Here is a 24,706-nt window from a genome sequence, read left to right as displayed (position 1 = left end):
TACAGGGTAAAGAGGAAAGAGGGGAAGTAATTCATGAAATGTGTACAAGAGAACTTTCTTACTCATGTGTTCCCAACCCAACGAGGAAGTGCTGTATCTGGTTCTGAGGAATGATGTGGAGCATGTTTCAGTGGGAGAGCATTTGGGGTATAGTGATCATAATATTATCAGCTGTAGAATAGTTATGGAAAAGGACAAGATACAATCAAGCGTAAGAATACAAAACTGGAGGAGGGATAACAACTCAGGAAATTGAAAAGGGCTCTGCCCCAGATGGATTAGAATTCAAAAATGTGTGGGCAAAACAGTAATTGAACAATGGGAGGCCTTCAAAGAGAAGATGGTTTGGGTACAGAATAGACCCATTCCCATGAAGGGGAAAGCTAGAGCTCCCTGGATGACTAAAAATATAGAGGTTAAAATGAGACATTAAAAGAAGGCATTTGGACAATTGTGCAGTTAATAAAACAGGAGAGAACCAAGCTGAATATCAAAACTACAGAGGCGATCTAAAAAAGGGAATCGAGGGGCAAAGAGAGAGTATGAGAATAGATTAGCAGCTAACAGAAAATGGAACCCAAAAGTCTTTTATAAACACATAAATAATAAAAGTTTAATCAAAGTGAGGGTGGGGCCAATTAGGAACCAAAAAGGAGTTCTTCTTGTGGAGGCAGAGGTCATGGCTGAAATGAATACTTTGCATCTGCTTTCACTAGAGAAGAGGATGCTTCCTAATGTAACAGTAAAGGAGGCAGTAGCGATATTAGAGAGGATAAAATAGATAAAGAAGCTGTACTTAAAAGATTGGCAGTCTTCAAAGTAGAAAAGTCACCATGTCCAGATAGGATGCATCCTAGGTTACTGAGGTACGTAAGGTTGGAAATTCTTCATCATCATAGGCAGTCCCTCGGGTTCAAGGATGACTTGCTTCCACACTAAAAATGAGTACTCAGGTGATTGATGAACTCATTTTAAATGGTGGAAGATGCCTGTGCGTGAATTCTTTTAACGTGGGGTGGCAGTTGCACACCAGCCACCACTGTTGGAAATTGCAGAGGCTCTGGCCACAATCTTAAAATCCTCTTTGGGGTGGTACAGAGGACTGGAGGATTTCAAATGTTACACCCTTGCTTAAAAATGGGGAGAGGGATAAACCCAGCAACTATAAGTCAGTCAGCCTAATATTGGTGGTGGAGAAACTTTCAGAGACAATAATCCAGGACAAAATTAATTGGCATTTGGAAAATTATGGGCTAATAAATGAAAGTCAGTATGGGCTTGTTAAAGGCAAATCGTTACTAACTTGATCGAGTTCTTTGATGAAGTAACGGAGAGGATTGATGAGGGTAACCCAGTTGATGTTGTGTATATGGACTTTCAAAAGATATTCGACAAAGTACCACATGATAGACTTGGTAGAAAAATTAAAGCCCATAGGATTAAAGGGACAGGGGCAGCATGAATACAAAATTGGCTAAGGAACAGAAAGCAGAGAGTAGTGGTGAACAGTTGTTTTCCAGACAGTGGTTGTAATAGAGAGCTCCACCTCGTGGACTACTGATGGACTGTAAGTACTGATGTAAATAATAAAAGGGTCATATGGCAAAGTCACATGATTTTCTGTTGCGAGCCATCTTGTGTAGTGTGCTCCTTAGTGAGGCCATAAGGATATATCACAGTGATATACCCCAGGCGTTTGGTGTTACGACCACTGCTCTTTCTGATACATATTAATGACCTGGATGTGAGTATACAGGGCATAATTTCAAAGTTTGCAGATGATACAAAACTTGGAAAATGTAGTAAACAATGAGGAGGATAGTAACAGACTTTAGGAGGACACAGATAGACTGGTAAAATGGGCAGACACATGGCAGATGAAATTTAATGCAGAGAAGCGACAAGTGATACAATTCAGGAAAGAAGAATGAGGAGAGGCAACCTGAACTAAATGGTACAATTTTAAAGGGAGTGCAGGAACAGAGAGACCTGTAGGTGTATGTGCACAACTCTTTGAACCAACCTCGGCCTCGGTGCTGGAATTAAGCTGGGCCAGACTGTCCTAGCAGATGTCGAGTTGTTGCAGTCAGCCCTGAGGTCGCTGAACATGAGCATCACATGAGCTCTTGACTGAGCCACAGCAGGCTCCCTCCTCTGATTTTGCAGCTATTGGAGGAGAACCTTACAGAAGCCACAGAGTAAGTAGAAATGCACTGATGATCGGCACTAGATGTTCACAGCAAATAGTTTGCCGCCCTTTCTGTAAGCTAGTACACCACAGTGCTGTTTGAATTCTTTGTGTGTAGGGAGTGTTCCTGTAGTGGCTGGTGATGTTGCAAAGTTGGGTGACATGAATATCAATTTTGGGTTTCTGGGCAGATGCTGTTCATTGTAGTGTGGAAGGATTGGGACAGATGTTGACATAACTGTTAATGTAGGGAGCACAGATTGTTTCACTGAAGTTCTCTTCAATGAGCTGCTCCCGAACAGTGTCAGTCATGACTCAGTTGGTAGCACCCTCGCCTGTGAGTCAGAAGGTTGTGGGTTCAAGTCCCACTCCAGAGACTTGAGCATGAAAATCTCTCTAACACTCCAGTCCAGTACTGAGGGAGCGTGGCATTTTCAGAGGTTCCGTCTTTTGAATGAGACATTAAACTGAGCCCCGGCTGCCCTCTCAGGTAAACATGGAAGATGCCATGGCACTGTTTCGAGGAAGAGCAGGGAGTTATCCCCGGTGTACTGCTCAATACGGTGTAGGGGGTCAGAGGGTCTAGTAAGGAGGAGGAACTGAGGGAAATCCTTATTAGTCGGGAAATTGTGTTGGGGAAATTGATGGGATTGAAGGCCGATAAATCCCCAGGGCCTGATGGACTGCATCCCAGAGTACTTAAGGAGGTGGCCTTGGCAATAGCGGATGCATTGACAGTCATTTTCCAACATTCCATTGACTCTGGATCAGTTCCTATGGAGTGGAGGGTAGCCAATGTAACCCCACTTTTTAAAAAAGGAGGGAGAGAGAAAACAGGGAATTATAGACTGGTCAGCCTGACCTCAGTAGTGAGTAAAATGATGGAATCAATTATTAAGGATGTCATAGCAGCGCATTTGGAAAGAGGTGACATGATAGGTCCAAGTCAGCATGGATTTGTGAAAGGGAAATCATGCTTGACAAATCTTCTAGAATTTTTTGAGGATATTTCCAGTAGAGTGGACAAGGGAGAACCAGTTGATGTGGTATATTTGGACTTTCAGAAGGCTTTTGACAATGTCCCACACAAGAGATTAATGTGCAAAGTTAAAGCACATGAGATTGGGGGTAGTGTGCTGACATGGATTGAGAACTGGTTGTCAGACAGGAAGCAAAGAGTAGGAGTAAATGGATACTTTTCAGAATGGCAGGCAGTGACTAGTGGGGTACCGCAAGGTTCTGTGCTGGGGCCCCAGCTGTTTACATTGTACATTAATGATTTAGACGAGGGGATTAAATGTAGTATCTCCAAATTTGCGGATGACACTAAGTTGGGTGGCAGTGTGAGCTGCGAGGAGAATGCTATGAGGCTGCAGAGTGACTTGGATAGGTTAGGTGAGTGGGCAAATGCATGGCAGATGAAGTATAATGTGGATAAATGTGAGGTTATCCACTTTGGTGGTAAAAACAGAGAGACAGACTATTATCTGAATGGTGACAGATTAGGAAAAGGGGAGGTGCAACGAGACCTGGGTGTCATGGTACATCAGTTATTGAAGGTTGGCATGCAGGTACAGCAGGCGGTTAAGAAAGCAAATGGCATGTTGGCCTTCATAGCGAGGGGATTTGAGTACAGGGGCAGGGAGGTGTTGCTACAGTTGTACAGGGCCTTGGTGAGGCCACACCTGGAGTATTGTGTACAGTTTTGGTCTCCTAACTTGAGGAAGGACATTCTTGCTATTGAGGGAGTGCAGCGAAGGTTCACCAGACTGATTCCCGGGATGGCGGGACTGACCTATCAAGAAAGACTGGATCAACTGGGCTTGTATTCACTGGAGTTCAGAAGAATGAGAGGGGACCTCATAGAAACGTTTAAAATTCTGACGGGTTTAGACAGGTTAGATGCAGGAAGAATGTTCCCAATGTTGGGGAAGTCCAGAACCAGGGGTCACAGTCTAAGGATAAGGGGTAAGCCATTTAGGATCGAGATGAGGAGAAACTTCTTCACCCAGAGAGTGGTAAAGCTGTGGAATTCTCCACCACAGAAAGTTGTTGAGGCCAATTCACTAAATATATTCAAAAAGGAGTTAGATGAAGTCCTTATTACTAGGGGGATCAAGGGGTATGGCAAGAAAGCAGGAATGGGGTACTGAAGTTGCATGTTCAGCCATGAACTCATTGAATGGCGGTGCAGGCTAGAAGGGCCGAATGGCCTACTCCTGCACCTATTTTCTATGTTTCTATGTTTCTAATATCCATCTCTCAATCAACATCATTAAAACGGATTATCTGGTCATTATCATGTTGTTGTCTGTGGGAGCTGTCCGCAAGTTGGATGCTGTGTTTCCTACATTACAAAAGTGACTATACTTCATTGGCTGTAAAGAGTTTTAGGACATTTGGTGGTAGTGAAAAACACCATATAAATGCAGGTCTTTCTTTCTGTAACATTGCTGACTGCAAGCGATGGTTGGGCCTTCCATTCTCTCACCATCATCAGTATCTTCTCATCTTGCTGATGGCTTTCCTCCAATGGTGGCTCATGTTTTGTCCCTGCTGCAGAGCAAAGTTACACAGCGTATAGCAAACCATAATTAAATGGGAAAATCTTTCCGGGCTGTATTCTAGAAAGCCAAAAGACCTGTCCAGACATCTGAATCGACATGTGTGGACACTAATAGTCTGTTCAATGAGGGTTCTAGTTGAAGATAAGAACATAAGAAATCGAAGCCGGAGTAGGCCATTTGGCCCCTCAAGCCTGCTCCGCCATTCAATATCATGGCTGATCTGATCTTGGCCTCAACTCCACTTTCCTGCCTGTTCCTCATAACCCTCAACTCCCCTGTAGTTCAAAAATCTGTCCATCTCCGCCTTGAATATATTCAATGACTCAGCCTCCACAGCTATCTGGGGTAGAGAATTCCAAATATTCACGACCATCTGAGAGAAGAAATTCCTCCTCATCTCCCATAGATCTGATAGCAGTGGAGTTGCGCAGCCAAACTTGGGTTTCTAAGAGGTGTTATAAGTTATGTGTGTGGGGAATTGACATTGTTTCCAAACAACCAGCTTATAACTTGCTGTGCGTGGTAAACAGTCAAGCGAGTGGATGAATGACTGATGCAATGTAAAAGCATCATAGCAGCTGCCAGGAAAGTGGATAGAGACTTGCATGATGCATTGCTGGTGATCACACACCAGTTACACATTAATGGAGTGGAACCTTTTCCAATTCTTGAAGGCATTTGTAGGATCAGGTAATGATGTCTTGGGCTTGGGGGATTCCTGCTATCTGTGCAAACATCAGAGCCCTATTCTGCTGCTTCCAGATGTCCATGGGGAAAGTGATGAATGCGTTTGTTCTAGCAAACAAGGCATCAGCCATTAGGTTAATGTAAGTATGGACTGCGAACAGACAGATATTGCAGATATGTACTGTGGCAACCTGGAACAAGCCAGAGGCAGACAAGTTCAGGGCTGCAGTGACCTTAGCAGCTGCTGCAATGGCTGAAGATATTCTTGCATCTATCACTGCATCCCTGGAGAATCAAAGCTTACTAATGCGGGTATGCTCTTCTATGACTATAAACTCTGTTAGGAGGGTAAAAATTCTTCGAAACACACCTCTTTCAACCTCCAGTTGAAGCTCTGTTTACTCCCTTCTCTTGCTCCTCCTTCTTTCCTTGGCTCCTCTGTGCCTGTTTTCAAAAGACTTCCATTTATTGATCTGTCTTTTATCTCCCCTTCCTCCAAACTACTTTACCTCAGTATCCAGCATTAAATCACTCTAAGATCTTTTTTAGATGATGGATGCTTTGTAAATACAAATTGTTACACTTTAATTTCTCCTGACCATTTAATTACTTCAAATGCTTCTCACCTATTTCTTATATCTTTAAAGCAAGTGCTCTACTCGGAACTCCTTCACAGCAAACGAGCCAAAGGTGGGCAGCAGAAACATTACAAGGACACCCTCAAAGCCTCCCTGATAAAGTGCAACATCCCCACTGACACCTGGGAGTCCCTGGCCAAAGACCGCCCTAAGTGGAGGAAGTGCATCCGGGAGGGCGCTGAGCACCTCGAGTCTCAATGCCGAGAATATGCAGAAATCAAGCGCAGGCAGTGGAAAGAGCGTGCGGCAAACCAGTCCCACCCACCCCTTCCCTCAACGACTATCTGTCCCACCTGTGACAGAGACTGTGGTTCCCATTTGAACTGTTCAGCCACCTAAGGACTCATTTTAAGACTGGAAGCAAGTCTTCCTCGATTCCGAGGGACTGCATATGATGATGATGATATCTTTAATTGGAGGACACCGTGCTCACTTATTTAAGGCAACTTGGTTGCCATGACATTTTCATACCAAGAACTGTAGGTAAATTATATCACTGAGGATTCACAAAGTCTTTGAACCAGGACTTTGATTCATTACTGAAATGAGAATGATATTGCACTCTTTAGACGATTGATTCCGTTATCATATCATTTACTTAGAATGTTTGGTACACAGTATCATGGCAATCTAAATGGCCCAAACGAACATGCACAAAGTGGTATGATGCGTGAAGTATAAGAGCGGAGTAATTAAAAGGAGAGAAAAGTGAAAACTTTCATATCTTACTGCAAGCTTAATGATTAATCAATTAGTAGTTAGGAGGTAATGTTTTTGAAGCATTTGTATGAATCTCAATGAAAATGTGTTTCATGCAGATCTACAAAAATGCATTATGGTACTTTAAATCATGTGTACCTGTTTCCCCAGTCATTAAGCAGACGTTTGTTTGAATATAAAAAGTTCACAAAATATCAATATTTTGTGGTGCAGTCAATAAATAATTATTGCTAACTTGTTTTCACATTATAAACTATAAGATTGGATACTTCAAAGCCTCACAAGAAAATTTTATTCATTCACATGATGTAGGTGTCACTGGAAATGCCGGCATTTATTGCCCATCCCTAATTGGCCTTGCGAAGGTGGTGGTGAGCCACCATTTCAGAGGGCAGTTAAGAGTCAACCACATTGCTGTCTGGAGTCACATATAGGCCAGACCGAGTAAGGATGGCAGATTTCCTTCCCTAAAGGACATTAGTCAACTAGATGAGTTTTTACGACAGTTCAGTAGTTTCTTTGTCAACCATTACTGATACCGGTGTTTTTTTTTAAATTCCAGAATTGAATTTAAATTCCCTAGCTGTCGTGGTGGGATTTGGACTCATGTCTCCTTGGTGATCTCAACAGCCACAGCCATGGTGTCCATGCCCTGGTTTTCAGCTCCAATTGAGTCGGTGACTCAGCTCATCAACAGCCTGCTTGGTGAAGTTGAGGCAGGAAAAGTGCTCCATGGAGATGTGCTGTGAGTATGGCCTTCCATCACAGAGCCTTCCTCCATTCTCTTTACCCAGCTGTTCCTGCTCCCTTACCATTCTTCACTGCTCCCCTTCCTGCCCCAGCCCCAAAGGCAGATCCACCAGACCACCCATGATTGGAATAAACGGCTTCCAAAGCAGACAAAAACAGTCCAGTCACCAGCACAAAGTTGTTAGCAGAAGTAAAAATTAATTAATGGAACACAGAAATATGGCCAAAAAAAAGAGCCAGAGGTTAAGGAGCAGCCTCCTGCAACTAAGCATTATGCAGGTGATGAGCCCTTTAAACAGTGCTCTTTCAGGGTCCTTGCTGATTGCTAGCGCCATGTTGGATGAGTCAATCATGTGGCAGGACAGGTGCTGGGCAGACCAATTTCACAAAAGGATCTTACAACAACCCTTATTTAAATATTATAATGAGCATTTTTAATACTTGAGGTGCACACCATGAATGCCTATGTCGCAGCCCGATCCAATACAGCAGGAGGTACCCTCCTGGTGTGGTAAGGATGGGTGCATGATGCCCACCATATTGGATCCTTAGGCATCTGTTTTACACCTGAAAAACAGATGTACGCTATCCAATTTCTAGGTCAGAAACTACGCTTCAGACCCCAGACTACCTGTGAGTAATATAACAGGAGTTCTACTAATATAGTATTATTTAGTAGACCGCTGATCGGGATTGAGTTAAAGACTGTTGTTTAATCTTGGAGTTCAGATTGAATCGGCAAGTGACCTGGATTTTATCCACATAGTTAATTATGTGATCAGAATCCCTTGATTAAATCCCAACCTCATTATTTCCTCCAAAATAGCTATGATTCCAGCCATAAATAATGATTTACTTTATCCACTTGAATAAATCCTATGACAAATTCTTTACACGTCTGATTTCCAATTTGAAACAACTACTAATAAATTGTGAAGTATGTTATTCTGTTAAGAGCAGCTACAAAAGTTATCTGCAGTGGTAGGAAAGGTGAGTGACAGGCCTGAAGTGCAGTTGAGAAAATGTGTATGAAAACATATTTTAAAGAGGACACTGATGATCTTGCCAACTGACCTTTAGTTTACAGGAACCTGGTGAGCGGTCCAATCATTGATTTATCTTCTCCTAAATTCAGGTGACATTTAGAGATGCCATAATGCTTTTACCTCCAGAATTATGATTAACTGCACCTCATAAATGAGCATATCTCAATATATTACATGGAAGTGAGTTGTGGTATAGGTTATACGACTGCACAGGATTGATGACCAGGGTTGGTCACACGTGATACCAAGGATAAGCAAGGGCTTTCAGTAGTGTGACAAAACGTGCCCAAATGGTTGTATAACGTAGAAAGAAAGGCATCTCCCAACCCAGGCAAGTGAGGTATAAGGAACTCCTATGAAATTATCTTTTGCATTCCAGAAAGTAACTCTGTGGCCTGAGGAAGTAGCTAGCAGTAACTCACATTTAATGCGACTGCCAGCCTCTTATACGAAGATATTAAAATATATTGATTATCTTATTATTAGAAATGTGACCAAAACTCCCTATATCACACACATCCAATGGTCCCCTGAATCTATTTATAATGTTCATTATAAGAATGTTAACATTTTGAATACACTGTTAGTCTCACATATACAACACAACAGAGACAGTACTACTTCAGAAACTGAAATTAGATGGTCCCAGGCTTTACACATATCTGCCTTGCTAATCTAAAATTTATCAATTAGATACTTGCAATGACAAAGTGGGTGGATGTAGCCTTCTGTCACATTGTGACATGACGTACAGTTTTACGCATGTGCCATTTCCCCGGATGCTAATACTGCAACAGATTTATTTGGACACTCAAGTAGAATGTTCACAAGGCTTGAAAACACGACATTTCAGCATAAATCTCCGTAGTGTACAAAGCAATAGACAAGCCTGGCAACTTAATCAAAGTCTGGTAATGATTTCTGCTGTATGTTCCTGCAATTGGTAGAAGTTATTGTTGGTGTGAGCCTTTCTTTTTGGAAAAAGGAACAAATTATGCTGAATTTTTGAATCAATGCTGAAGCACCTGGATTTTATAGCACAATGGGAGATAATTTAGCCCATCAAGTCTCTTTGCTCGAGCAATCAAACTCTAATCCCTCTGTCCTACCTCTCCCCGTAGGCCTGTTACCTTTTGCTTCAATTATTTATGCATGCTTCCTTTAAAAAGATGCAATGGTCTCTCCCACAACTACTCCCTGTGGCAAAGCATTACCTACTGTAACAACTCTCTGTATAAAAGAATTTGTCCAGTCCTCGCTCCTCGCTCCTCGCTCTCTTCTTGATGACCACTCATCATTGATTCTCCAACCTGAGGAAATAGGCTTCTCCTATTCAGCCTGTCAAAATCATCCATTAGGTTTCCTGATAGCCTTCTCTGCTGCTGTGAAAAGACTATCACAATCTCAAGTCTCTCCTCATCTTGGTAAATCTATGCTATACACGCTCGGTGACTTTAATGTACTTTCTTTAAGTAGGTGCTCAAAATCAGCACCATTAACAAAACAATAATTTAGATTTATATAATGCTTTTACTGTGGAAAAATATCCCAAGGCTCTTCAAAGAGGCGCAGTAAGAAATGGATGTCAAACCAAAGTGGAAGAAATTACAAGCAGTGAGTAACCAAAGGCTTGGTAAAAAGATGGGTTTTAAAGAAGGACTTAAAGTAATGAGTGGGACCGAGGTAAATGAAGGCATGGCTGCTAAGAGTGGGTTGAAGGAAGGAGAGGATGAACAAGAGGCCTGAGTCAAAGGAAGAGAGAGTTTAGAAGGGTATGTAAGGCTGGAGAAGTACATGGCAGTAATGAGGGGAAGGTCATGGAGGGACTGAAGGACAAACACAAGAATTTTAAATTTGAGACAATGGTGGATTTGGAGCCAATACAGGTCTGCAATGATGGAGGTAATGGGGCAGTGGGATTTGGCATTGAATAGGATATGAGCAGCAGAGTTTTGGATGAGTTGCAGTTTATGGAGGATGGGAGGAACCCAGGAGAGCAGTGCAATAGTCAAGTCTGCAGGTGACAAAGGTATGAATGAAGGTTTCAGCAGCAGATGGGGTGAGGTAGGGGCAGAGGTCGGGGCAATGTTACAGAGATGGAAGCAGGCTTTCTTTCATAAAGGGAGAGTATGGGGCTGAAACTCAGCTCAGAGTTGAACAGAGCTTTGAGGTTGTGAACCATTTGGTTAAGGCTAAGAAAGTGGCCGGGGATGTAGACAGAGTTAGTGACGAAGGAGTGGTACATGTGGCAAGGTGTGAAGAAAATTGACTGGATATCAGATAAGCAATTTAATGGACAGAGACAATGGAAGAATCAAGGGAAGTGCTGGAGAGTTAGAGCTGTAACACCGCGGGGCTGAATTCGCGGCCCATATGGATTCGTGCGAGGTGTGCATGTGCCCATAGGGGCCCCGTAAGTTCTGGGTTTAGGCATGCACTGCGCATACGCCTCAACCTAGAACTTGCAATTCGTCAAGACTCCTCTTGACAGATCGCACACAATCGAAAGTAAAGGGCCTCCACGGGTGGAGAATTTGGCTATTTGCCCAAACTCTGCCCAGCGAATGCCCGTGAAATTCTTACGCTAATAAAAGCAAGCCTTCGCCTGCTTTTATCAATAAGACTTTTAAAGGACAGAAAAATAAATTTTGTTCAATAATTTAAACATTTAAAAACCTGTGAAATAAGGTAATTTTATTTTTAGACCCTTTAAAATATGTAAATTTATTTTTCCAAAAATGTAATTTTTGTTTTAAATAATTAATTAAATTCTATTCTGATTAATTTTAAATATGTGATTCAATTTTTTTATTTTAAGTGTTTTTGTATTTTTGGGGGTATTCCCATTCATATTTATGATGATTCCGTACATACGGAACTCACCACAAGTATGAAGGGGAATATGCCAACTTGATCTCGGAGAGAGGAAGACTGGGAGAGAGGGAGACTGGGAGAGAGAGACTAGGAGAGGGAGACTGACAGAGAGGGAGACTGTGAGAGGGAGACTGGGAGAGAGGGAGACTGGGCGAGAGGGAGACTGGGAGAGAGAGAGAGAGAGAGAGACCAGGCCTCTACGCAGGCCTTCGCGTAGAGGCGCAGGACCGCAAATCTCCAAACTTCCCAGACCACCAGGTAAATTCATAGATTTTTTTCAGTTCGGAGGCATCCGCCTACGAGAAGCCTCCAACCACAATTTCTCCACCCTTATCTTGCTGAAAATCCATGTAAACACATAGAAACATAGAAACTAGGTGCAGGAGTAGGCCATTCGGCCCTTCGAGCCTGCACCGCCATTCAATGAGTTCATGGCTGAACATGCAACTTCAGTACCCCATTCCTGCTTTCTCGCCATACCCCTTGATCCCCCTAGTAGTAAGGACTTCATCTAACTCCTTTTTGAATATATTAGTGAATTGGCCTCAACAACTTTCTGTGGTAGAGAATTCCACAGGTTCACCACTCTCTGGCTGAAGAAGTTTCTCCTCATCTCGGTCCTAAATGGCTTACCCCTTATCCTTAGACTGTGACCCCTGGTTCTGGACTTCCCCAACATCGGGAACATTCTTCCTGCATCTAACCTGTCGAAACCCATCAGAATTTTAAACATTTCTTTGAGGTCCCCTCTCATTCTTCTGAACTCCAATGAATACAAACCCAATTGATCCAGTCTTTCTTGATAGGTCAGTCCCACCATCCCGGGAATCAGTCTGGCGAACCTTCGCTGCACTCCCTCAATAGCAAGAATGTCCTTCCTCAGGTTACTTTTATTTATGCAGATACTTCTTCAAAAAACACTATTAAAATTTTTCAAATATTACTTGCCTTAAACAAATCAATGCTGGCTCTCCTTGATTATCAGATACATCTCTAAATGCTTATAATCTATAATGGGGCTAAAATTCCGGCCTCACCTGGTCTGTACGAAGTGCAGACGGACCAGGCAAGGCCTCGCAAAAGCCGATTTTCAGGGTGCGATGCGCATGCGCTGAAAACCGGCTTTTCCAATCTGTCAAGATTTCTCTTGACAGATCCTTGCGGTAGAGGATACTAAAAATATCCCAACAGTGGATAGTCAAGGGGCTATGGGGGGGGAGGAACTTAACACAATCACAATAACTAAGGAGGCGGTACTCAGTAAGATAATGGGATTAAAGGCGGATAAATCCCCTGGACCTGATGGCTTGCATCCTAGGTCTTAAGAGAAGTAGCAGCAGGGATAGTGGATGCATTGGTTGTAATTTACCAAAATTCCCTGGATTCTGAGGAGATCCCAGCAGATTGGAAAACTGCAAATGTAACGCCCCTAGTTAAAAAACAAGGCAGACAAAAAGCAGGAAACTATAGACCAGTTAGCCTAACATCTGTGGTTGGAATCCATTATTAAATAAGCTGTAACAGGACATTTGGAAAAGCAAAATTCGGTCAGGCACAGTCAGCATGGATTTATGAAGAGGAAGTCTTGTTTGACAAATTTGCTGGAATTCTTTGAGGGTGGATAAAGAGGAACCAGTGGATGTGGTGTATTTGGACTTCCAGAAGGCATTTGACAAGGTGCCACATGAAAGGTTACTGCACAAGATAAAAGTTCACGGGGTTGGGGATAATATAATAGCATGGATAGAGGGTTGGCTAACTAACAGAAAACAGAGAGTCGGATTAAATTCTCGGGTTGGCAATCAGTAACTAGTGGGGTGCCACAGGGATCAGTGCTGGGACCCCAACTATTTACAATCTATATTAACAACTTGGATGAAGGGACCTAGTGTAATTTAGCCAAGTTTGCTGACAATACAAAGATCGGAGGAAAAGCAATGTGTGAGGAGGACACAAAAAACCTGCAAAAGGACAGAGACTGGCTAGGTGAGTGGGCAAAAATTTGGCAGATAGAGTATAATGTTGGAAAGTGTGAGGTTATGCACTTTGACAGATAAAATCGAGGAGCAAGTTATTATTTAAATGGAGAAAAATCGCAAGGTGCTGCAGTACAGCGGGACCTGGGGGTCCTGGTGCATGAAACACAAAAGGTTAGTATGCAGGTACAGCAAGTGATCAGGAAGGCCAATGGAATCTTGGCCTTTATTGCAAAGGGAATGTAGCAGGGAAGTCTTGCTACAGTTATAGAGGGTATTGGTGAGGCCACACCTGGAATACTGCATACAGTTTTGGTTGCCATATTTAAGAAAGATATACTTGCTTTGGAGGCAGTTCAGTGAAGGTTCACTAGGTTGATTCTGGAGATGAGGGGGTTGACTTATGAGGAAAGGTTGAGGAGGTTAGGCCTCTACTCATTGGAATTCAGAAGAGTGAGAGGTGATCTTATCGAAACTGTATAAGATTATGAGGGGGCTTGACAAGGTGGATGCAGAGAGGATGTTTCCATTGATGGGGGAGACTAGAACTAGAGGGCATGATCTTAGAATAAGGGTCCACCCATTCAAAACTGAGATGAGGAGGAATTTCTTCTCTCAAAGGCTTGTAAATCTGTGGAATTTGCTGCCTCCAAGAGCTGTGGAAGCTGGGTCATTGAATATATTTAAGACAGAGATTGACAGTTTCTTAACTGATAAGGGAATAAGGGGTTATGAGGAGCAGGCAGGGAAGTGGATCTGTGTCCATGATCAGATCAGCCATAATCTTTTTGAATGGTGGGGCAGACTCGAGGGGCCGTATGGCCTACTCTTGCTTCTATTTCTTATGTTCTTATGTATCCTCCGCATCCCAGCAGGAAGGACCTTCGCACGGGTGAGGTTGAGCTATTTACCCAAGGCTGGGAACTCAACATCCAGGGGTATTCAATATTCAGGAAGGACAGACGGGAAGCAAAAGGAGATGGGGTAGTGTTACTGGTTAAAGAGGGCTTTAGTAAGGAAGGACATTAGTAAGGAAGGACATTAGCTTGGATGATGTTGAATCTATATGGGTAGAGCTGCGAAACACCAAAGGACAGAAAATGTTAGTGGGAGTTGTGTACAGACCACCAAACAGTAGTAGAGAGGTTGGGGATGGCATCAAACAGGAAATTAGGAATGCGTGCAATAATGGTACAGCAGTTATCATGGGTAACTTTTATCTACATATTGATTGGGCTAACCAAACTGGTAGCAATACTGTGGAGGAGGATTTCCTGGAGTGTATAAGTGATGGTTTTCCAGACCAATATGTCGAGGAACCAACTAGAAAGCAGTCCATCCTAGACTGGGTGTTGTGTAATGAGAGAGGATTAATTAGCAATCTGGTCGTGCGGGGCCCCTTGGGGAAGAGTGACCATAATATGGTAGAATTCTTCATTAAGGTGGAGAGTGACACAGTTAATTCAGAGACTAGGATCCTGAACTTAAAGAAAGGAAACTTCGACGGTATGAGATGTGAATTGGCTAGGATAGACTGGAGAATAATACTTAAAGGGTTGACGGTGGATATGCAATGGCAAACATTTAAAGATCACATGGATGAACTACAACAATTTAACATCCCTGTCTGGTGTAAAAATAAAACCGGGAAGCTGGCTCAACCATGGCTAACAAGGGAAATTAGGGAAAGTGTTAAATCCAAGGAAGTGGTATATAAATTGGCCAGAAAAAGCAGCAAACCTGAGGACTGGGAGAAATTTAGAATTCAGCAGAGGAGGACAAAGGGTTTAATTAGGAGCAAGAAAATAGAGTATGAGAGTAAGCTTGCAGGGAACATAAAAACTGACTGCAAAAGCTTCTATAATTATGTGAAGAGAAAAAGATTAGTGAAAACTAATGTAGGTCCCTTGCAGTCAGAATCAGGGGAATTCATAATGGGGGAACAAGGAAATAGCAGACCAATTGAACAAATACTTTGGTTCTGCCTTCACTAAGGAAGACACAAATAACCTCCTGAAAATACTAGGGGACCGAGGGTCTAGCGAGAAGGGGGAACTGAGGGAAATCCTTATTAGTCAGGAAATGGTGTTTGGGAAATTGAAGGGATTGAAGGCCGATAAATCCCTAGGGCCTGATAGTCTACATCCCAGAGTATTAAGGAAGTGGCCCTAGAAATAGTAGATGCATTGGTGGTCATTTTCCAATATTCCATGGACTCTGGATCAGTTCCTATAGATTGGAGCGTAGCTAATGCAACCCCACTTTTTAAAAAAGGAGGGAGAGATAACAGGGAATTATAGACCAGTTAGCCTGACATCATTGGTGGGGAAAATGCTGGAATCAATTATTACAGATGTAATAGCAGGGCATTTGAAAAGCAGCGACAGGATCGGTCCAAGTCAGCATGGATTTATGAAAGGGAAATCATGCTTGACAAATCTTCTAGAATTTTTTGAGGATGTAACTAGTAGAGTGGATGGATAAGGGAGAACCAGTGGATGTGATGTATTTGGACTTTCAAAAGGCTTTTGACAAGGTCCCACACAAGAGATTAGTGTGCAAAATTAAGGCACATGGTATTGGGGATAATGTATTGATGTGGATAGAGAACTGGTTGGCAGACAGGAAGCAAAGAGTGGGAATAAACGGGTCCTTTTCAGAATGGCATGCAGTGACTAGTGGGGTGTTGCAGGGTTCAGTGCTGGGACCCCAGCTATTTACACGATACATTAATGATTTAGACGAAGGAATTAAATGTAATATCTCCAAGTTTGCAGATGACACTAAGCTGGGTGGCAGTGCGAGCTGCAAGGAGGATGCTAGGAGGCTGAAGGGGGACTTGGACTGGTTAGGTGAATGGGCAAATGCATGGCAGATGCAGTATAATGTGGATAAGTGTGAGGTTATCCACTTTGGGGGCAAAAACAGGAAGACAGAATATAATCTGAATGGTGACAGATTAGTAAAAAGGGAGGTGCAACGAGACCTGGGTGTCATGGTACATCAGTCATTGAAGGTAGTCATGCAGATACAGCAGGCAGTAAAGAAAGCAAATGGCATGCTGGCCTTCATAGTGAGGGGATTTGAGTACAGGAGCAGGGAGGTCTTACTGCAGTTGTACAGGGCCTTGGTGAAACCACACCTTGAGTATTGTGTGCAGTTTTGGTCTCCTATTGAGGGAGTGCAGCGAAGGTTTACCAGACTGATTCCCGGGATGGCAGGACTGACATATGAAGAAAGACTGGATCGACTAGGCTTATATTCACTGGAATTTAGAAGAATGAGAGGAGATCTCATAGAAACATATAAAATTCTGACGGGATTGGACAGGTTAGATGCAGGAAGAATGTTTCCGATGTTGGGGAAGTCTAGAACCAGGGGTCACAGTCTAAGGATAAGGGGTAAGCCATTTAGGATCGGGATGAGGAGAAACGTCTTCACTCAGAGAATTGTGAACCTGTGGAATTCTCTACCACAGAAAGTTATTGAGGCCAGTTTGGTTGGATATATTCAAAAGGGAGTTAGATGTGGCCCTTATGGCTAAAGGGAGCAAGGGGTATGGAGAGAAAGCAGGAATGGGGTACTGAAGTTGCATGATCAGCCATGATGATATTGAATAATGGTGCAGGCTCGAAGAGCCGAATGGCCTACTCCTGCACCTACTTTCTATGTTTCTATGGGCCCAAGTTTCGAGCCGCGCCTAGAACGGTGCAGTCCCGACCTGGACGCCCGTTTTTCGCGCCACAAAGTGCGCCTAAAAAAATCTTCCATATTCTCTACCTCCCTGCAGGTCCTCTGGCCCTCGGCGCAGCGCAGCAGGAGCTGTAGGGGGCGGAGCCAGGTCCCTGCGCTGAAAACAGTGCCGGGACCTGTGCACATGCGTGCTACAGTGGCACGCAAGTGCAGTAGCTCCAGGCGCCCGAAACTGTGTGGGAGGGGCCAAACCACGCAGCCCCTAGCCCTGGCCGAATGGCCTCACTGGAACTGCGTGAATAAGGCTCCTCCCACAGCCAGCTCCTGCTACCTCCTGACCCGACCCAACACCCGCTCCCCCCCACCCCCCGCCCCCGGACCGGACCCGACACCCGCTCCCCCTCCCCGCCCCCCCCGCCCCCGGACCGGACCCGACACCCGCTCCCCCTCCCCGCCCCCCCCGCCCCCGGACCGGACCTGACACCCGCTCCCCGCCCCCGCCTCCGGACTGGATCCGACCTGACATCCCTCCCCCCGACCTGACCTCCCTCTCCCTCCCTCCCTCCCTCCCCCTGACCCGAACCGAACCGACCTCCCTCCCATCACCCCACCGACCCGACCCAACGCCACCTACCTGTAAATCTGGTGCTGGGGACAGGCCCTGCCTGAAGTCTCAGGCCCGGCCCGTTCAGCCTCCCTCCCCCTTTTCCTTCCCCCCTCCCCCCCTCCCCCCCCCCCACCTCGTTCCCTACGCCTAATTTGTAACCTACGCCTGATTTTCTAAAGTGTAGACAAGGTTTTTTCGAGCGTACAAAAATCTTCACTTACTCCATTCTAAATTAGTTTGGAGTAAGTTTTCACTCACGAAACTTTGAAAACAGGCGTAAGTGGCCGGACACGCCCCCTTTTGAAAAAAAATTCTGTTCCAAAGTGAAACTGTTCTAACTGACGAGAACTGGAGCAAACTAAATGACGAGAATTCCGATTTCTAAGATACTCTGTTCTACACCAGTTGCTCCTAAAAATCAGGAGCAAATCATGTGGAAACTTGGGGCCTATGTTTCTTGCCCAGCGAATGTCCTTCAAACTCTAATGCCTGGTGAAAGCAGGCGCATAGCCTACTTTTACCAGCGTAAAAGTTTTAAAACATATAAAAATGTAATTTAAATGCACATTTTTATGTTAAAAACCCTGTTCATTAAGGTAAGTTTATTTTAAACCCTATTAAATAACATTAAAAAAAATTTCCCCAATTTGTTTTTTCTAAAACATTTAATTAACTTTAATTTCAATTTATTTTAAATATGTGAAGTGTTTTTTTTATTTATTATGTTGGTTTCTTGTTTTAGGGATTTATTCTCATTGATAATAATGGGAACTTGTAAAAACGGAGTTCCCATTATTATCAATGAGGATACTGCAGAGTGATTGCTGGTCCAGACCCATGTGACTCCAGCTTTTACGCAGGTACGGGGAAGTCCTCTCTCCGTATGCCACGCATCGAATGAAGGCCTCCGACCGGAATCGAGGACACCTCCGGGACCACCACGTACTTTCACAAAAAATCTTGGGTCGGAGGCATTCGTCCGAACGAAGCCTCCGACTGGAATTTTAGTCCCTGTTAGAAAGTTCATCGCGGCTACTGATGTTGGATTCCTGTTTGATTAACTAAGGCAGGGCGAATGAGCATATTACTGCTTCCATGTATGTGCCTAAACAATGAGTATTGGACAGTGGGGAAGCCTTCATAATGGAGCCTGATCCTGACATCACCTGATGTGTACACACACACACTCAGTTGAGATCACTAGATAACAATCAGCTGGGAGTTCCTTTCACCTCCTTAGCCTGTGAACACTGAGGTCAATTGCAGTTCCCCATCGCCATTTCAGCTGAATTCAATTAACTCTGCACGTACCATGGATAAAATCCAAGACCTCCTTGGCCTTTATGTTTAGTGTTTGACATGACATTTGTGTAATTGTGCATGTATCCAGCAATAATCATGGAGATAATTTTGTCATTCATTGGGTAACCTCCTGTTGACAACTAAAGAAGAAAATAAAGAAGTAAAAACAGGGAAAGGGATCTTATAAGAACTGTGGTTTCTCTTCAGTTTTGTTCAGAACTCATTCCACAACAGAATGCCTCAGTACTACATGATGTATTTACACACTGAAGCATCAGGAAGGCAGGTCAACAGAATTTTTCAAAAAAAATTGGAGATACAGTTAAACCACATATATATTCATGCTACAGTATGAAGCTTTCAAGTTCACATTAAGGGACTCGGACAATCCCATATCGATGATTTACAAACAATTTAATATTGTACAAAGGCAAGCGATACAACCTGACCAGCTTTCTTAACTCTATAAAGTTAGGGTCTTCATGTGTAACCATGAGACTTCCTCTTCTAAATAAGTTTAATATATTACAAAGTTGAAGGACTGCATAGAAGTCAGGGGTCCTTATAGATAGCCCAAAGGTCATAAATGTTCATACAATAAAATAACAATTTTAGAACACATCTTTAAGGTCTAATGCAACCTCAACCCTCTGTGCAACAACTGCAAGAGGATTTCAGAGGTATGAAAGCTACAGATTTGATTTTTACCATTTTGCATCCACTATCAACATCAAGCACTCACATTACCACATACAACTCAGATACAAATCAAGTAGAAGCTACTTTACATTGCACGTGACCTGGGAGTCTGCAGCATTTTCGAGTGGCCCATCACCCAATGTAAAAGCAGGTAAAAGCTTCCTTTACATGGCACTAATAATGCACTTTAATCCCAGACTCTGATGAGCAAACCCCTATTACAGCAGAGCGATACTTTCACTTCTCATCCCAGCCAAATATTTGGCCTTTCTGTGCGACACTGGTAACTTTGTGACAATTACAGCTGGACTGATTTTGAGAGTAGGAGACGGAGGCCCAGAGACCAGCCCAACCAGCTGCAGACAAAGATAGAGGGGTGCGAAATCGAGAGGTGATGTCACAGCCAAGCTGGTAAGTGGTTGGCTGTTCGACTGGTAAGTATAACTCTCTTTTAGACTGACTTTTAGATTGTTTTAATTGGCAGCGAACTACTAAGTAGCTGTTTGGTGTTTAAGTAAATTTTAGTAAGTAAATTAATTTAAGGGTTAAGTCATGGCAGGAGAGCTCGGACCCATGTCATGCTCCTCCTGTGCTATGTGGGAAATCAGGGACACTTCCAGTATCCCTGACTACTATGTGTGCAGGAAGTGTGTCCAGCTGCAGCTCCTGACAGACCGCATGACGGCACTGGAGCTGCGGATGGACTCACTCTGGAGCGTGCGCGATGCTGAGAATGTTGTGGATAGCACATTTAGTGAGTTGGTCAAACCGCCGGTAAAGGTTAGGACAGATAGTGAATGGGTGACCAAGAGACAAGGCAAGAGCGGGAAGGTAGTGCAGAAGTCCCCTGCGGTCATCTCCCTCCAAAACAGATATACCGTTTTGGATACTGTTGGGGGAGATTACTTACCAGGGGAAGTCACCAGCAGGAAGGTTCATGGTACCATGGGTGGCTCTGCTGCAGAGAAGGGTGGGAAAAAGAATGGGAGAGCTATAGTGATAAGGGATTCTATTGTAAGGGGAATAGATAGGAGTTTCTGCGGCCGCATATAGATTCCAGGATGGTATGTTGCCTCCCTGGTGCAAGGGTCAAGGATGTCTCGGAGCGGCTGCAGAGCATTCTGGGGAGGGAGGGTGAACAGCCAGTTGTCGTGGTACATGTAGGTACCAACAATATAGGTAAGAAGCGGGAAGAGGTCCTACAAGCTGAATTTAGGGAGCGAGGAGTTAAATTAAAAAGTAGGACCTCAAAGGTAGTAATCTCTGGATTGCTACCAGTGCCACGTGCTAATCAGAGTAGAGGGAGCAGGATAGTTAGAATAAATACGTGGCTTGAGCAGTGGTGCAAGAGGGAGGGATTCAAATGCCTGGGACATTGGAACCAGTTCTGGGGGAAGTGCGACCTGTATAAAAGGGACGGTCTGCACTTGGGCAGGACTGGAACTGATGTCCTGGGGGTACATTTGCTAATGCAGTTCAGGAGTGTTTGAACTAATATGGCAGGTGGATGGGAACCTATGCAGTGAGACAGGGCGAAGTAATATGGAGTCAGAAACAGAAAGGTAAAAAGCAATAGTGGAAGGCCGAGTAAACAAAGGCAAGAAACAAAAAGGGCCACACTACATCATAATTCTAAAAGAACAAAGGGTGTTAAAAAAACAAGCCTGAAGGCTTTGTGCCTTAATGCAAGGAGTATCCGTAATAAGGTGGATGAATTAACTGTGCAAATAGATGTTAACAGATATGATGTGATTGGGATTACAGAGACGTGGCTCCAGGATGATCAGGGCTGGGAACTCAACATCCAAGGGTATTCAACATTCAGGAAGGATAGAATAAAAGGAAAAGGAGGTGGGGTAGCATTGCTGGTTAAAGAGGAGATTAATGCAATAGTTAGGAAGGACATTAGCTTGGATGATGTGGAATCTATATGGGTAGAGCTGCAGAACACCAAAAGGCAAAAAACGTTAGTGGGAGTTGTGTACAGATCTCCAAACAGTAGTAGTGATGTTGGGGAGGGCATCAAACAGGAAATTAGGGGTGCATACAATAAAGGTGCAGCAGTTATCATGGGTGACTTTAATATGCATATAGATTGGGCTAACCAAACTGGAAGCAATACGGTGGAGGAGGATTTCCTGGAGTGCATAAAGGATGGTTTTCCACACCAATATGGCGAGGAACCAACTAGGGGGGAGGCCATCTTAGACTGGGTGTTGTGTAATGAGAGAGGATTAATTAGCAATCTCGTTGTGCGAGGCCCCTTGGGGAAGAATGACCATAATATGGTGGAATTCTACATTTGGATGGAGAATGAAACAGTTAATTCAGAGACCATGGTCCAGAACTTAAAGAAGGGTAACTTTGAAGGTATGTGGCGTGAATTGGCTAGGATAGATTGGCGAATGATACTTAAGGGGTTGACAGTGGATGGGCAATGGCAGATATTTAGAGACCGCATGGATGAACTACAACAATTGTACATCCCTGTCTGGCGTAAAAATAAAAAAGGGAAGGTGGCTCAACTGTGGCTATTAAGGGAAATCAGGGATAGTATTAAAGCCAAGGAAGTGGCATACAAATTGGCCAGAAATAGCAGCGAACCCGGGGACTAGGAGAAATTTAGAACTCAGCAGAGGAGGACAAAGGGTTTGATTAGGGCAGGGAAAATAGAGTACGAGAGAAAGCTTGCAGGGAACATTAAAACGGACTGCAAAAGCTTCTATAGATATGTAAAGAGAAAAAGGTTAGTAAAGACAAACGTAGGTCCCCTGCAGTCAGAATCAGGAGGAGTCATAACGGGGAACAAAGAAATGGCGGACCAATTGAACAAGTATTTTGGTTCGGTAATCACGAAGGAGGACACAAACGATCTTCCGGATATAAAAGGGGTCAGAGGGTCTAGTAAGAAGGAGGAACTGAGGGAAATCCTTATTAGTTGGGAAATTGTGTTGGGGAAATTGATGGGATTGAAGGCCGATAAATCCCCAGGGCCTGATGGTCTGCATCCCAGAGTACTTAAGGAGGTGGCCTTGGAAATAGCAGATGCATTGACAGTCATTTTCCAAAATTCCATAGATTCTGGATCAGTTCCTCTGGAGTGGAGGTTAGCCAATATAACCCCACATTTTAAAAAAGGAGGGAGAGAGAAAACAGGGAATTATAGACCGGTCAGCCTGATATCGGTAGTGGGTAAAAGAGGTGACATGATAGGTCCAAGTCAGCGTGGATTTGTGAAAGGGAAATCATGCTTGACAAATCTTCTGGAATTTTTTGAGGATGTTTCCAGTCGAGTGGACAAGGGAGAACCAGTTGATGTGGTGTATTTGGACTTTCAGAAGGCTTTTGACAAGGTCCCACACAAGAGATTAATGTGCAAAGTTAAAGCACATGGGATTGGGGGTAGTGTGCTGACGTGGATTGAGAACTGGTTGGCAGACAGGAAGCAAAGAGTAGGAGTGAATGGGTCCTTTTCAGAATGGCAGGCAGTGACTAGTGGAGTACCCCAAGGTTCTGTGCTGGGGCCCCAGCTGTTTACATTGTACATTAATGATTTAGACGAGGGGATTAAATGTAGTATCTCCAAATTTGCAGATGACACTCAGTTGGGTGGCAGTGTGAGCTGCGAGGAGGATGCTATGAGGCTGCAGAGTGACTTGGATGGGTTAGGTGAGTGGGCAAATGCATGGCAGATGAAGTATAATGTGGATAAATGTGAGGTTATCCACTTTGGTGGTAAAAACAGAGAGGCAGACTATTATCTGAATGGTGACAGATTGTGAAAAGGGGAGGTGCAACGAGACCTGGGTGTCATGGTACATCAGTCATTGAAGTTTGGCATGCAGGTACAGCAGGCAGTTAAGAAAGTAAATGGCATGTTGGCCTTCATAGCGAGGGGATTTGAGTACAGGGGCAGGGAGGTGTTGCTACAGTTGTACAGGGCCTTGGTGAGGCCACACCTGGAGTATTGTGTACAGTTTTGGTCTCCTAACCTGAGGAAGTGCAGCGAAGATTCACCAGACTGATTCCCGGGATGGCGGGACTGACATATCAAGAAAGACTGGATCAACTGGGCTTGTATTCACTGGAGTTCAGAAGAATGAGAGGGGATCTCATAGAAACGTTTAAAATTCTGACGGGTTTAGACAGGTTAGATGCAGGAAGAATGTTCCCAATGTTGGGGAAGTCCAGAACTAGGGGTCACAGTCTAAGGATAAGGGGTAAGCCATTTAGGACCGAGATGAGGAGAAACTTCTTCACCCAGAGAGTGGTGAACCTGTGGAATTCTCTATCACAGAAAGTTGTTGAGGCCAATTCACTAAATATATTCAAAAAGGAATTAGATGAAGTCCTTACTACTAGGGGGATCAAGGGGTATGGCGAGAAAGCAGGGATACTGAAGTTGCATGTTCAGCCATGAACTCATTGAATGGCGGTGCAGCCTCGAAGAGCCGAATGGCCTACTCCTTCACCTATTTTCTATGTTTCTATGTCTATGTTTCTCTGTTCTTTAAAATTGCATTGTCCATTTAATAGAGCAGATAAGAAAGCAGATCACAAAACAGTACTCACCCACTGTTAATCTGCCTGTCACCTGTCCTTCAGAGTTACGAGCATTAACAGTCACATTTTGGGAAGAATCCACGAGCAGGGGGGAATCCTGCAGAGGGTTAAAATAAAAGGAATTTTCTTTGAGTAAGTAAGTATTTGGAAAAAAACTGACCAAAACCGCTTCAACTAAAATATTAGGCATAGACGTTACTAAAGGATTATTAATTGAATGGTGCATGTTACAGATATTGTTCTGGCAAATGGAAGTAAATCGTCAAAGTAATAATAGGAGGTCATTTTCATCTTCACCGCTTGGACAGTAGCTGGCGGACTGGATCAGTAGCTGGCGGACTTATACAACTTGCCCAATTTGCAATATTACTGAAACCAATGGAAATGGATATCGAG

The 24,706-nt window shown here is 43.8% G+C and overlaps 1 protein-coding gene across 11 annotated transcripts in view; it reads right to left on the bottom strand.

Annotated features, from left to right (window-relative positions):
• The window catches only part of sgcg (sarcoglycan, gamma), a 1,035,170-nt gene that overhangs the window by 334,000 nt on the left and 676,464 nt on the right, over positions 1-24,706 (bottom strand). For all 11 annotated transcript variants that reach the window (XM_070892210.1, XM_070892209.1, XM_070892206.1 and 8 more), the window contains one exon: positions 24,320-24,407. In XM_070892210.1, coding sequence (XP_070748311.1) covers positions 24,320-24,407 — 88 coding nt within the window. The remainder of the gene's footprint in view (positions 1-24,319; positions 24,408-24,706) is intronic.

The sequence above is a fragment of the Pristiophorus japonicus genome, chromosome 10, assembly GCF_044704955.1.
Source record: "Pristiophorus japonicus isolate sPriJap1 chromosome 10, sPriJap1.hap1, whole genome shotgun sequence".
Taxonomy (NCBI): Eukaryota; Metazoa; Chordata; class Chondrichthyes; family Pristiophoridae; genus Pristiophorus; species Pristiophorus japonicus.
This window is presented reverse-complemented; position numbering and strand designations above follow the sequence as displayed.